General features: G+C 41.6%; 1 protein-coding gene across 1 annotated transcript; it reads left to right on the top strand.

The window, feature by feature from the left end:
• The first annotated feature begins 6,507 nt into the window (after positions 1–6,507).
• On the top strand, positions 6,508–11,127 carry LOC131547058 (C-X-C chemokine receptor type 1). The gene is made up of 3 exons (XM_058787312.1): positions 6,508–6,662; positions 7,172–7,473; positions 8,527–11,127. The coding sequence occupies exons 2-3, from the start codon at positions 7,467–7,469 to the stop codon at positions 9,609–9,611; spliced, it is 1,092 nt and encodes a 363-aa protein (XP_058643295.1). The 5' UTR covers positions 6,508–6,662; positions 7,172–7,466; the 3' UTR covers positions 9,612–11,127.
• Positions 11,128–15,693: the final 4,566 nt, after the last annotated feature.

Raw genomic sequence — 15,693 nt, 5'->3', positions numbered from 1 at the left:
GCTTGATAAACCTAAGAGATTCATCTTTGATTGAATATGCTGTCATGTTTTAGATATTTTCAGCAGTGTGTTTGTATGGCAGTTTTCCTGACTTGGGACATCATGACATATTAAAAAATTCAGACAGAAACCCAACATGTGTTTGTGTCCTTGCATGGAAAATAACTACAGTACCTAAAGATTCTTTAAAGATTCTTCATGGGGGGGAATCCAGCATACAGGTTTGAAATAACATGAGGGTGATTAAATATTGGGGGGGAAAAATCTATTTTGGGGTGATGTATTCATTTAAGAGTTAGGATCTTGTTCCTATTCTCTATTTTCCCATTAAAGTGCTTTTCATTTGGCTCATTGGCATGGTGTCATCTTTATTCTTACTGAAGTGGCATAAACATGCATCAGCTGAGCCTGAGGCTGAGTTTGCGGACAAGAATTTTCACAACTTTCTTTTTATTGGCACAGTGGAAAACCACTGCCATTTACACACACTGTAAACTGAGAAGGACACTTTTCCGTGCTCTGTCTAGAAAATGTTTGTATTTGGAATATAATGGGGGTGGGATGGTCATTTATCTTTCACCATAAAATGGACTTGGAAGAATTGGATGAAAATTGTTTGAGTTCATATTGAATCACTTATGTTTGATTGCAGACAATATTTTGATTGTTGAGATATTAAAAAGACCTCATTTGGGATTTTCTTCCCTTATCTTGTGCTTACCATATTTTAATATGAATACTGAACTTATATAACATTATTTTGTAATACAACCACATTATATCTCATCTTGCATTCCTTTCCTTCTTATTCTTCACACAGAAACGTGTTTCTTCCTGTCTTGAGCACAGCAGAAAGGAGGCCAGATCAGATTCTGTTGCTGTTTTAGATTTTACAAACATGTGTCACTGTGTTAGAGCACCTTGTTGACAGTAAAGTATATCTAAACAGAGTTTGAGCACTTTAGTCATTAACAGATACTGCATTCAAAAATGTTACCAAATATTCAAGACTGTAAATGTTTAAGTGATCATTTATCACTATTCTGAATATTAAAGATTCAATCTCTACAGCTATGTGCATATTCATGAATGTACATACATTCTCAATTATCAGAATTATTATTTTATAATATTTGTAAAAGGTATAGTCCACCCAAAAATGACAGTTCTGTCATTATTTATTCGCCCCTGTGTTGTTCCAAACCTGTATGACTTTCTTTGTACTGTGAAACATGAAAGAAGATATTGAAGAAGATGAAAAATACAACAGAAGGAACAGAATTTGTTTGTCAACATTCTTTAAAGTATCTCTGTGTTATGCTAAAAAAGAAAGTCATACAGGTTTGGAACAACATGAGGGTGAATAAATAATGGTACATTTTTCATTTTTGGTGGACTTTCCCTTTAATAAATTGTAAATAATAAATTGGTGTGATTTATATTCTATATAGGATGATATTATCCTACTGTCAGGTTTGGACGGAGAGGCAAACACAGGGTTAGTGGGAACACACTTCTTTTATTTCCTTCCCACAAACATAAACTGATCCCGAAGGATTTCAAACAAAACGTAACTTAAAACAAAGGGGTCCTTTAACTCAGTGACTTCGTCCAACTCAAAGTGACACTTTTGTGATAGGTCGGTCGGTGAGGCTTACAGGACGGAGGATCCAGGCAATCCAAGAGGTGAGTAGGGAAGTGAGCCAGGCTTACGACCTTGATACCAACCAACGCAGGATTGTGGTGAGTGACTTGATATAGCGAGCAGGTAAGTGATGACAGGTGGTAATCAGTACTCCGGTGATTGCGAACGGGTGTAGGTGGTTGGTGTGGATGATGCTGTGGGCGGATCTGTGACAGTACCCCTCCCCACGGGCGTCTCCTGGCGCCGGGACCGACGGGCGAGGGCGACCACGCCCTCTTGGGGCAGGGCGGTCGGGTGCGACCGGTGGAAGTCGGAAAGAAGCGAGGGTCCAGTACATCCTCTCGGTTTACCCATGATCTCTCTTCGGGCCGAATCCTCCCAATCCACCAGGTATTGAGTCGGCCGCCTGGCCGACGGGAGTCTAGGATTTCTTCGACTCTGTAGATGGTCCCACTGGGGTCGGCCTCGGGAGGAGGAGGTACTTCGTGCTCTGCGGAAGGAGGGAGAACGGGATTAGTGAGCGGTTTTAATAGGGATACATGGAAGGTAGGTGAAATGCGGTAAGTTGCTGGGAGCTGGAGCTCGTGGGTGACTTCGTTTATCCGTCTTATTATAGGGAAGGGACCGACATAGCGAGGGCTTAGCTTCTTGCAGGGCAGGCGGAGGCGAATATCCCGAGTGGAGAGCCAGACTCGGTCGCCGGACGGTATAGGGGCGTGGCGGCGATGGGTATCTGCATGTCTTTTGTGCCTCCGTACTGCCCGCTGGAGATGGACATGCGCCGTGTCCCACACTCTTTCGCTCTCTCGAAACCAGAAGTCAACCGCGGGACTTGAAGGCTCTCGGTCCAGGGAAGAGCGGAGGTTGAAATCCTAACAAGCATTGAAATGGGGTGAGACCGGTAGTTTCTTGCCGCAGTGAGTTTTGGGCGTACTCGGCCCAGGGTAGGTACTTGCTCCAGTGGTCCTGGTGGCGATGGCAATAGGCGCGCAGGTAGCGCCCAATCTCCTGGATTTTCCGTTCCGTTTGGCCGTTGGTCTGTGGGTGATACCGGAGGACAGACTGACAGAGACTCCCAGTAGCCGGAAGAAACTACGCCAGACCCTGGAAGTGAACTGAGGCCCTCGGTCGGAGACAATGTCTTCGGCAGGCCAAAGTTCGGAAGACATGTTGGAAGAGAGCTTCCGCAGTTTCGAGGGCTGTGGGTAATCCTCGTAAGGGGATCAATTTGCAGGCCTTAGAGAACCGTCGACCGCAACGAGAATGGTGGTAGATCCGTTGGAGGGTGGTAGGTCTGTGGCAAAGTCAACTCCGATATGGGACCAGGGCGGCGTGGGATCGGCAGGGGACCAGTTTTCCTCGGGCAAGTGACGGGGGTCGAGGTGATGGCACAGACGGCACAGCCTCGGACGTAACGGGCAACGCCCTGGTTCATGTTGGGCCACCAGTACTTGTTCGAAGGAGCGAGAGAGTGCGTTGTGGCCGGGTGGCGGATCCCGGAGACGTGTGTAGAGAGTCCAGAAGGGGAGACGGAAGGTGGCTGGTATGTACAGCTTCCTCTGGAACTCCCGGCGGAGCAGGCTCAGATTGAGTGGCAGCACGGATCTGGTCATCCACCTTCCATATGATGGGGCAAGCGAATATTTTGGGTGGCAGGACTGGTTCTGGATGTTCGGGTGATGGGTCGGGCTGGTGCAGACGGGACAGAGCATCGGCCTTGAGGTTCTTGTGGCCGGGACGATAGGTGATAGTGAATTTGAATCGAGTGAAGAAAAGGGCCCAGCGGGCTTGTCGGGGGTTTAGGCGCTTGGCTTCGCGAAGGTACTGGAGGTTTTTGTGGTCAGTAATCACTTCAAACGGATGTTGTGCGCCTTCTAGCCAGTGCCGCCACTCCTCCAGTGCTAGTTTGATTGCCAGTAATTCGCGGTTCCCGATGTCGTAGTTTTGTTCTGCTGGGGACATCTTCTTGGAGAAGTAGGCACAGGGGTGAAGCACTGGAGGTTCGCCTTTAGGCTGCGACAAGACCGCGCCAATTCCCACCGTCGAAGCATCCACTTCCACCACGGCGTTGATTGGGGTTTGGATGGGTGAGTGTTGGAGCGGTGCAAAAGGAGGACTTTAACCTTTGGAAGGCTTGCATCGCTTGAGGCGTCCAGATAAGGGATTTCGGTTTTCCTTGGAGGAGAGAGGTTAGAGGAGCTGACAGATGGCTATAATGGGCTATGAAACGTCGATAGAAGTTGGCGAACCCGAGGAACCGTTGGAGCTCCTTGATAGAAGATGGTTGTGGCCAATTCTTTACGGCTTTCACCTTGGCTGGATCCATTTGTACTCCATCCGCCGATGATGTATCCCAAGAAATGGATCTTTGTTTGATGGAATTCACATTTTTCGAGCTTGAGATACAGTTGATGCTGGCGGAGGCGTTGGAGAACTTGGGTAACATGGTCTTGGTGCTCCTCGAGGGTGGAAGAGTAGATCAGGATGTCATCGATATAAATGAGGGTGAATCGGTTGAGCATGTCCCGGAAGATCTCGTTCATGAAGTTCTGAAATATTGATGGAGAGTTCGAAGGCCATACGGCATAACCTGATATTCGTAGTGCCCGGTGGGCGTGATAAAGGCTGTCTTCCATTCATCTCCTTTCCGTATTCGGATTAAATTATAGGCGCTGCGGAGGTCGAGTTTGGTGAAAACTCGGCCCCACGAAGTTCTTCTAAGGCAGCTGGGACCAGTGGTAAGGGATAGGCGAATTTGACTGTTTGTGCGTTGAGCGTTCTGTAATCTATACATGGGCGGAGGCCCCGTCCTTCTTGGCGACAAAGAAGAAACTGGAGGCTGCGGAGATGTGGAGGGACGGATGAACCCTTGCTGTAGCGCCTCTCTCACATATTCTTCCATGGCGATGCGTTCCGGGATTGAGAGGGATAGGCGTGACCTTTAGGCAGTTTGGCCCGGGTAACAGGTCAATGGTGCAGTCCCAGGGTCTGTGCGGAGGAAGGCAGTGGCGGCCGTTTGCTGAACACGTCCTGGTAAGGGAGGTAGGCTCTGGGAATCTTGACCGAGGTAAGTGTGGTAGGGCTCTCACGGTGGTGGAGTTGAGTGGGAGAGATGGTACGGACTGGCGAGGTACCGGGAGACTGGGGAGACACTTTTCAAAGCAGGAAGCACTCCAACGAAGGATTTCTCCCGAACTCCAATGCAAGTCTGGATGATGTTTTACGAGCCAGGGACGACCCAGCACCACATCCACAATGGCTTCCTCCAAGATAAGAAAGGAGATTTGTTCCTCGTGAAAGTGTCCAACGCGAGCGTGACCTCTGGAGTGTGGTGACGTACCAGCCCTTTGCTCAACGGTTTGCCTTGTATGGTGGAAATCCGGTGGGATGTAGTACTCGGGCCGGGGTAGTTGGAGTTGAAGGAGGCTGGCCGAAGAGATGAAATTTCCGGCGGCTCCGGAGTCAATGAGGATTTTAACTGGAAAGGATCGGTTCAGGTAAATGATTAGAGCATCACTATGTGGAATCTTGGAAACATCAGGGTGAAGATGGACCGTACTCACCGTGGAGTTCGCGGGGCGAACGGGCAGGCTACCAGGAGTGACTTCCGAGCCGCAGTACATACAAAGATTGTGGGTTCTCCGGCGGGCCCGTTCCTCCGGAGATAGGTGGTACCGGTCCACCTGCATGGGTTCCGTACAAGTGGGACCGATCCTTGTGAGGTGGTTGCTGGGGTAGTCTCCGACGACAAGCATTTAACTGTTGTGAAATGTGCAACGATTTCTGGAGAAAGCCCTCCAAGCCCACTGAGTCTTCAATAACAGACATCTGCTGTTTTATGGAGGGTGCAAGACCCCGTCGATAGGCGGCGAGAAGTGCTGTCTCGTTCCACCCACTGCCGGCGGCTAGAGTGCGAAATCTTACGGTGTAATCATGGATGGACATGTTGGCTTGTCGTAACTGAAAGAGCTCTTCGTGAACGGAGATGGAGGAGGCTGTATGGCTGAACACTTCACTGAAATGGTCGGTGAAGGCACCCAGTGACCGCACGACGGGGCTGTGTGAATTCCAGAGCGCCTCAGCCCACTGTAGGGCTCTTCCGGACAGCAGGGACATGATGAAAGCTATCTTTGCCCGATCGTTCAGGAATTGGTGAGGTTGAAACTCAAAGTACAGGGAACACTGAAGCAAGAAGCCACTACAGGTGGCCGCATCGCCGGAGTAGAGGGTAGGTTTGGCCATTGGGCACCCGGAAGGAGATGGGATGGCCGGAGGAGGCTGGAGGGCTTCGCGGAGAGCGTGAACTAGTTCGGTGAATGGGTCCGGTGTTGGAAGAGCTTGGTCTTCCATCTCAGTTTAACAACGTCCAATTACTCCTTTTTGAGGGGTTGGTATTCTGTCAGGTTTGGACGGAGAGGCAAACACAGGGTTAGTGGGAACACACTTCTTTTATTTCCTTCCCACAAACATAAACTGATCCCGAAGGATTTCAAACAAAACGTAACTTAAAACAAAGGGGTCCTTTAACTCAGTGACTTCGTCCAACTCAAAGTGACACTTTTGTGATAGGTCGGTCGGTGAGGCTTACAGGACGGAGGATCCAGGCAATCCAAGAGGTGAGTAGGGAAGTGAGCCAGGCTTACGACCTTGATACCAACCAACGCAGGATTGTGGTGAGTGACTTGATATAGCGAGCAGGTAAGTGATGACAGGTGGTAATCAGTACTCCGGTGATTGCGAACGGGTGTAGGTGGTTGGTGTGGATGATGCTGTGGGCGGATCTGTGACACCTACACACCACATCATTGTTTATAAATGAAGTGTCAAAGATGTAACCTCTTTTTTTTAAATGTCTGCTAATCTTCAATTAATTTTGATGATTTTTCCCAAATAACACCTGCATTTAAAAATAGCTAATGAAATGAAACGGGCTGCTTCTCATGTGAGAAACACGCTTGTTTACAGCATCTTCAGGACAAACCCAGTGGGACGGAGTTGCTCAATTTCCTGGATAAATGTGGGTAAATGATGATGTGCGGCCTCGCATCTCTTCACATGTGACACATCTTTCCTCCGATGTTGAAAAATCACTTCCATATTACACATGTCAGGTTTTCTGCTTAAAGTTTATAGTTCTTTCCTCAGAGATAACTATAAACTTCATGCTTTTTCTCCTAAATTCTAATCACTGTATCAAAAAACATTACAGTCATTAATTTAAAATTCAAAAATGTTGCACTCTTTTACATTTTTAATATTGTCATTTAAATGTAAATAAAATTCTCACCAAATGTGCCAAAAGTATTCACACTCAATATATTTGGTTATGAACTGGGCTCCAGAATATAGCCTCATGACTTCATATCATAAATATATTTGGATGATTTTAGACCATGTGATTCTTAGTTTCACTTTTAGTGTTTTGATCATGTTTATGTCCTAGACTGAACATGAGTGATGATCTTGTGACCATTAGGATGTTTCAAATTCCCCAGCTAACATCTCTAATCTTCTGCTTTCTTGTAGCCGCATAAAAGCAACACCACCAAACATCCTCATCTTCTGCATCTCATTCAGATGTTAGAAACGTATCAGCTTGTCTCCTGTGAAAGAGAAAAAGGCTTTCTAAGATGATTCCAGATACAGAGAATATATATTGAAAAATTAGAGCATCTTAGTTGAGATTGTACACTTGAAGTAACCTTTAAGACTTGGGTAAACAGGATATAACAACATCACTTCAAAGGGTATAAAGAAGCCCTCAGCACACAACTCTCTGGATTATTCTCACATACGACACCACACCAAAAAAGACGTTACGATGACTGGTGAGTCCAATATCTTAACTGTATAATTTATTTAGAAGGCAATCATTTGAAATCTGATTATCAAAACTTTTTTTTTTTTTTTTTTTTTTAATACTTAAGGTTTTATAAACCTTAAAAATGTTATATGCATGTATATGAGACAATGTATATTTTAGGTGTTGTGCCTGATCACCATTTCTTTTCAAATTTCCCCACAAAAATCCATTTTATATAGTCCTGCAGTATGAGAATTAATTTTAAAAGTTAAAAGTACATGTAGATGCTCACTTATGAGCTAATAAATACTGCATGCTTTAAAAGCTTGATATAAAATAATTATAATTATTAATTATAATTGCTTTAATATTAAAATCGTTTAAGATGTGTTACACTGCGGGAACACTTTTTAAACGCCAACTACCCATTTGGTAAATGCAACAAAAATCAGAGTTAATATATCAGATGACATTAATATTTATTTGTTTGTTTGCTTGTCATAGTGCTTTTCTTGTACCTTTTTTCTTTTTTAAATTTTTTATAGTAATAAGAAATGAAAAACTAATTTTATTTTATTTAGTTCATTCTAAAAACAAACTGATAAAAAAAAAGTAGCATGCCAATTATGAATTTTATTTATTTTTATTGTCATATGGGCAGTGCTTTTCTTGTACCTTTTTTCTTGTTTTTTTTTTTCATAAATATAAAAAATAAAAAACTAACTTATGAATTGTATTCATTCAAGAGCAAACTGATTGAAAGTAGCATGTCATGTAACACGAAGTAGCATGAATATTTATTTATTCGTCTGACATATGGGCAGTGCTTTCTTTTTTTGAGTTTTCCTAGATAAGTAATAAAAAATTAACTTTTATTGTGAATTTAAAAAGAGATGAAGAGAAAAGAAAAATAATTTAAGGTTTTTTTTTTTTTTTTGGATAACAATTGTATTTCTATACTGTAGTTGAACTACTAAACTACACTATACGTGCCAAAAAGTAGTGAAATTATTATTAATAAATGTCTCCATTTTAACACACATTGCTTTAATAATTTCTATTTGTCATTTTCTAACAGATCCAAACAGCTCTCTTAATATTGATGACTTCAGTGAATTCTACTATGAAGAGTTCAACTACACAGATCTCCAGAACTTGTCTGATTTTGTCGTGGATGAGAAGACGTTGCTTTGTTCCTCCATCACTATGGCGGATGCCGTTAACATTGCATTCTGCGTCTTCTACATGCTCATCTTTCTGATGGCTATTCCTGGGAATCTGATAGTAGGTTGGGTCATCACCTCCAACAGACTCTTGCTTTCCGCCTCGGACATCTACTTATTCAACCTGATGGTGGCCGACACGTTACTGGCTTTGATTCTGCCATTTTCGGCAGTTTCCGTGATCCACGGTTGGGTGTTTGGTGATATTGCATGCAAATTGGTTTGCCTGGTGAAGGAAGTGAACTTCTACACCAGCATTTTGTTCCTGGTGTGCATCAGCGTGGATCGCTACATGGTTATTGTCAGAGCAATGGAGTCCCGGAAGGCTAAGAGGAGATTGTGCAGCGGAGTCGCCTGCGCGTTGGTGTGGGTTTTAGGCTTGGTGCTCTCCTTGCCATCATTCTACAACGAGGCATTTTTCGAGCAAATTTCCAAGAAGACCGTTTGTGCAGAACGCTTTGAGACGAATCACGCCGACGAGTGGCGACTGGCCACGCGAATCATGAGGCATCTGCTCGGGTTCCTCTTCCCTCTGGTGGTCATGTTGATCTGTTACAGCATCACAGTGGAGCGGCTCTTGCGTACGCGCGGTTTCCAGAAACAGAGAGCCATGAAGGTCATCATAGCTGTGGTTGTAGCCTTTCTTCTGTGCTGGACCCCCTTCCATGTTTCCATGATGGTTGACACCCTCCTGAGAGCCAAAGTGGTTCAGTTCAGCTGTTTCACACAGATGTCGGTGGACGTCGCCATGTTTGCAACTCAAAACCTTGGCCTTCTGCACTGCTGCGTGAACCCGGTGTTGTACGCCTTTGTGGGAGAGAAGTTCAGAAAAAGATTTCTGCAGATGCTCCGTAGAAAAGGAGTTCTGGAGCGGTTCTCGGTCTCCAGATCTAGTAGGTCTTCTTCTTTGACCTCAGAAGCCACTTCCAGCTTCCTGTGAGCTACACAATGGACATCAATGTATGAGAACTGCAAGACGCTCCATAGATAAGGTTTCTCGAGTGGTTCTTCGTCTCCAGATCTAGTAGATCTTCTTCTTTGACCTCAGAAGCCACTTCCAGCTTCCTGTGAACTACACAATGGGCATCAGTGTATGAGAACTGCTAGACTTTGAGCTAGAACAACCCTTTGTTGTAGAGGCTAATTGCCATGATGCTTTGACTCCCTCTATTGGTCAGAAAGAGCAAAATCCATGATTGGGAGAGAAGTAAATGAGTACTGCAATGATGATGCAAAAACTCTTTCCATTGGCTTTTGAATTATTGCAGAAAATAAGCTCTGTGGCCATCAAAAGTTTATCAGGATAATCTTCACAAATTAACAACTTTTTGAAGGGGGTTTTACTGATGTATTTGATGTTGTAGAATAAAATACAAAAATATCTTGAGCTTGTGTTAATTACAGACCTCATTTCATTTATTAAAAAACCCACTGACTTCAGGACAATGGAACTTCTGGCCTACAAAAATACATATGTGCAGCATTCTATTGCTTGGTTGAGCTTCTAGAGGTTTAAAGAATAATTTTTTACTATCACTCGTACGGTGGGTTAGTGATTTCAACAAAAACCCTAACCCTAAAAGTCATATAGCGAAATTTCCATGAAATTTAACAGGCAAAAAAGTTCCATTGTCTGTGTAGCGCACAGCTCATACTGTATTTAAGCCACTTTCAAACCAATCAGCTTTCTGTTTGTCAGTTTTTGTGAACCCATTGTGAAAACCGTGTGGGGAAATATTTCGCCATCATACAAATTTCAGATTGATTCCTATTGAAATGACCAAAATTTGCTGGACAGTGGTAAATGTAACTTCGTTGGCGTGTAACTTCTGCATTATGGACATGAATGCAAGCTTTTTCAGAGTGATCCAACTTGCCATTTTTATCTGGCGGATGGTAACACAAATGAGAAACTACATAGACTTATATTGAAGGATGGACCCGTTTCTGATATCTTAAAGACTTAAGGGTGATGAACTCTTTGACTTGCTATTAAGCAAACACATGCTATTGCAGAATGCTAAGCTGCTGGTTTGGAGAGAAGTGTGTGGTTGAAGTTAGCAAAATAGCCAAAATCGCTTACAGCACAACACACTCAAAAGCTTTTTGTAGCCTTTTTGTCAAGGCAGCTAGTCTGTATGTGGTCAGTAAGCAAAGGGTTTTAACAAAGAGATTATGTGCATGTTTTAAATATGCACTATGATGTACAGCAAACAATGTAAATATCAGGTTTTTCTAAATGCTTTATATTTTTTCCTTTATAAATAGTACTTTATAAAGTTCATCAAAGCTACTCAAAGCTATATTTTTGTACTCGTGAAGTGTTTGTGGTGTAATGGTTTGTCAGCCTTAAACAGATGCAATGACACAAAAACCTCTCCAGGACTTATAATGGATGTACTATTTGATTTTCATGCTCATTTGTAAGTTAAAAAATAAAAATGTTATGGACACTCTGTACATCTCTTTATTACACAGTCAGCCAAGCAAAATAAAATGATCAGTAGTCAGATAGTGTCTCACAAGTGTGGTTGAGGCCACTTCTGTGTTTAGTGTCATGTGATGTGTGATATTTGATGAATGTGATAACATTAGCCTACTTTTAATCTTAATCACACTATTTTTTAGTTCATTTTAAATATAGTTTAAGTTACAATTGAGTTTTTATTTCATAGGCACATTTTTCATTTATTGTTGTACGTTTCAGTTTTTGAAAGGAGAAGCCTGAAAGTAAAATTTAAAGTGGAGTTAAAGCTTTTTGCATATGGATTGGTTTGATATCCAAAAATATATAATCTCAGTGTATGTCACAAACAATAGAAAAAATAACTAGAAAAAAAAAAACTCTTGAAATAATCATATCTCAGGTTTCTAAAATGTTTATGAGGGGAATATTCTTCAGTGGAATATTCTTTAAGAGTCTTCTGTCAGATTTGTAAAAATATTTTTAACTCAAGTTTCTGAAAAAACATGTTAGCTTGACTAACATGTATTAAATTCCCAAGTCGTTTTAAGATTTTATTAATCTAATCTCGAAGGTCTTTAGATCATAAATAGGCCTATGCTTCCTCATGTATCCAGGTTTTCCAAGACTTAGACATACATTTCACATTTTACACTCCAAATTCAAAAGTTCCCTTCTGATAAAAACTAGGATTCGACACTGGACTCGGACACAACACTGTCACATTGCTATTCTACATATTGCTATGTTATGTCTAAAGTAGCCCAATTAAAGGGGGTGATGACGTTCCATTAAGTATCCAGCTTGAAAAACATGTTTAGCCTTATTCGGATGGTAATTGTTTGGGGACTGAAGCTATTTTTGTCATGGTTAGTCTGTGATTTTATTGCCGTACGAATCAAAACGTTCTCACTCCCACATATGGTCAGGACCCCTTGGTGTCACTTTTTGTTGCATTTTTCGACGTGCAGGGTCATCCATTGCTTCAAATAAGAAACCCTTGGCATCAATATGCTAACACGAAAGGTACTGGGAATTTTATCGTCATGACTAAATTATTGGGTAATAATATTGCCATTATTGCATATATTTTGGGGTGTGATTTTTCAATGTAATCAGTCTTATTATAGTTTTATTTATATTACACTATTTACACATTTATGAACACGTAACTCAACCCCTGCTCCTAAACAGGCCCGGTTCAAGGACTGCGTGACTGGGGGGGGCATTTCGAAAACTTGGTGGGGCAGCATTATTTTACAGTGGTTGGGGGGGAGGGGGACAGACATGTAGATGTTTGTAGAAGATGTTTTCTCTGTTTTGGAGTGATGATTGTGTTTAAAATCATACCCTGTTGCATCAAAATTTGTTAATAGGCCTACTGTACTATAGTTTGTGGTGGATAATTTTATCAGTTGTTTATTATTCATGCAACAATGTATTACTGTTATAGTTTTTATTAATAACAATTGCTATATAGCTGATAACTATGTCTAGTGCTCTTATGAATGTTTATAACATGATTTGTGAACATTTAACCATTATACTGAATGACATGGCATAGACTTCTTCATTGCGCTAGTGTTTGTGTATTTCATTTCATTATGTAACCTTGTTCTACAGATCTGTGTAGTGTTAAATACTGTTTTTGACAGCGTTGATAACATATCTGACAGATAATATCATGATATTTTTGCTTTTCCCTTACTGAATGTCATATCCTGTCAACAATAACCTGTCCATAGGCTTTTTTGATTACTGTCAATTTGAGTGCTGTTGATGCAGTGTTGCCAGATATCGCTATTAAAAACAAAAAATAAATAAAAATAAACAAATCTTTTGCAAATAAGATAAAGATATTGCTGACCCCAAACTACAACTTCCTATTTTATTAACATTCTATAGTGTCAAATTAAGTGGAAAGGACAAGTCTAAAAACGCTTATAATTAGCTGGATCTGGAGGCTGCACCCGCGCCCTCACTCACAACTCTATCAACGAGACTCATTTACGTCAGTTTTTTTTTTTTTTTTTTTTTTTTAAGTATCCAGTGGATGATCTGGAGGGGCACAAGGAGAATCTGGAGGGGCAATTGCCTCCCCTAGCCCCGGCCCTGCCCCTAAACCTACCATTTGTCAATAAAACTAAAAAGATATAACAGGTAGATAAAACTACCATCGTAATTTATTCAAAAATTAATAATATTCCAAGTCTTCCAAGACAAAACAATTGATTTGTGAGAGAAACAGGCATGATCGCCGTCTCCATCCGCCATAAAGCTCATGCGGTGTGCTGCTGCTGCAGTCTGTGCGCAAATTCGAAAAATATCGCCAGAAGAAGCCTTACGTCAGCCTTGGTTGTGAAATGCCAATGGTTCTTGTACGTCTCGTGACCGATTGCGTCATGCTACGGGAGTATCTTTTTGAATGAGATGTGAGCACATTAACGGAGTGGGATTATTTTCAGCGATAAAACCATATGTTTTACTCTCTTCTTCGCATGAAGACATAGTATGGCTTCAGAAGGCAACACGACTTTTTTGTAATGCTTTAATACTGTTTGTTTATGGCCAGTTTGTGACTGCGCTTATATTTGCCTGTTACATGTTTTCTATTGTTCAGAAGTGGGTAGGTTTAGGTTAGGGGTAGGGTTAGGTGCTCCAATGAAAGTATAAGTTTATAGAAAATTATTATTATTTTTTTTTACAAATGCATGCAAACCATTAAATTAAAACAAATAACTGAAAACAACAGAGGACCCTGCACGTCGAAAAATTGATGCTAGGGGTACCTTGAGCATCAAAAAGTGACGCCAAGGGGTCCTGACCAAGCGTCAATGTGTGATGAGTTGGAAGTGAGAATGTGTTGTCCGAATTCAGAATGTCGGTGTTTTTCTCCCACCACCCATGTAAAATTCCCTGGACAAATTACTACTACTGTTTTTTTGACAAACACCAAGGTCGTATTGTCCAAATCCACACCTCTGAGTTTACAAAAGAAACAGATTCAAAATTCACTATTTGCACTTCTCTGTAATTTGCATGCATATGTATTACTGAAATGATGGGAAATATTTACAAGAACAATATTTCATAACTGCTCCATCACAGCAAGTAGGAGCTGTTAAAAACTAAAAGATGAAAGGAGATTTAAAAAGACGAACAGAAGATTTAGATCATCTGATAATAGGTGGGTAGGATATTATTAAATATGAATTTATTCCATGGCTGCAGTATGCCGTGTTTTCTAAAAACTGGCAACCCAGGCTGTCAAAATATTATTGGCTAAACTGTAAGTGAGCGGAATCACATAGACTAAAACAAAAACAGACATTCCGACATGGAATGCATGTTTTCAAACTAGAATAACTGGCGGTAGCATTGCTTTTAAGATAAACAAGTAGCCTATGTGAACTTAGCATGTTTCCTGAATATCTGCAAATGTATTATGATGTTTTTATGCTTTAATACAGTCAAAAAAAATTACATACAGCATCTTTAAAAACGCGACATGCAAGTCAGTGGAATAAAAAAAAAAAGCACAAAGTTGAATCATTTTTAAAGGGGTGGTTGACTTTTTTTTCTAGGCTTGATTGTGTTTATGGGGTGCAATCTAACATGTGTTAATGTTTCGTTTGTTAAAAAACGCATTATTTTCACATAATTTACCTTTATTTCACACCTCCATGTCCCTTCTCTGACCATTTCCTGCTTTTATGAAGCCCCTCCCTTAGAAATACACGTGGGCTCTGATTGGTTAGCTGGCCCAGTGTGTTGTGATTGGATAAACCGCCTCTAGTGCGCGTCTAAACGTCCCATCCTTGCCTCAGCTGCATGTGCTCCGGTTGTATTATAAACAATGGCGTTGTCTACATTGCTTATCAATTTGAGCCCGATTGAGATGCTACGGAGCCCTTTACAGGACATTGTGGTGGAAAAAATTCGAGGTGGGAGGAAAAAATTCGGGGTGGGAGGAAAAAATATTTTTCAAATCTTTTGCATTGTCTCGCAAAACATTTGCGTTCTCTCGCAAAACCGCGAAAGGTGTGTTCTGCGAGAGGCATCTGCATGGTGCTTCGCGCTTTTGTTGGTGTAGCGTCACTTCAGTGATCTTGGATGTACACAGCTGCATTGGAGAAAGGTTGTCAGTCTTTCGCGGTAAGTTATCAAATATTAAAATCATTTTTATTACTTAAATAGAAGAATAAACCAAACCTCCACGTGATTATACACTCACCACAATTCTGTAACAATAATTGTTGTAGCTCTGCGATGGAGGACGATCTGCAGGAGTTTTTAAGGTCACGAGATGTTCCAGAAGAGGACATCATCCTCATGAAAAGGGACAAGGTGGGTAATATTTCATTAAAGGCCAATGGACCTATATTTAGCTAATATGTAAATGATAGCTACTTTTAATGATGCAACCAAAGGTGTTGACGTGTACGTTATCACCGTGTGTGTAACGTTAAATATCCTATCCATAAAAAAGGTTAACATATAGCCCTAGGCTATGTTTTAATTATTGCTAGCCAGGGGAACAAGAGGCTGTCAGTACATC

Source organism: Onychostoma macrolepis, chromosome 09 (genome assembly GCF_012432095.1).
Source record: "Onychostoma macrolepis isolate SWU-2019 chromosome 09, ASM1243209v1, whole genome shotgun sequence".
NCBI classification, from domain to species: Eukaryota; Metazoa; Chordata; class Actinopteri; order Cypriniformes; family Cyprinidae; genus Onychostoma; species Onychostoma macrolepis.
Note: the sequence above shows the minus strand (reverse complement) of the source record. Positions and strands in the feature narration are given on the sequence as shown.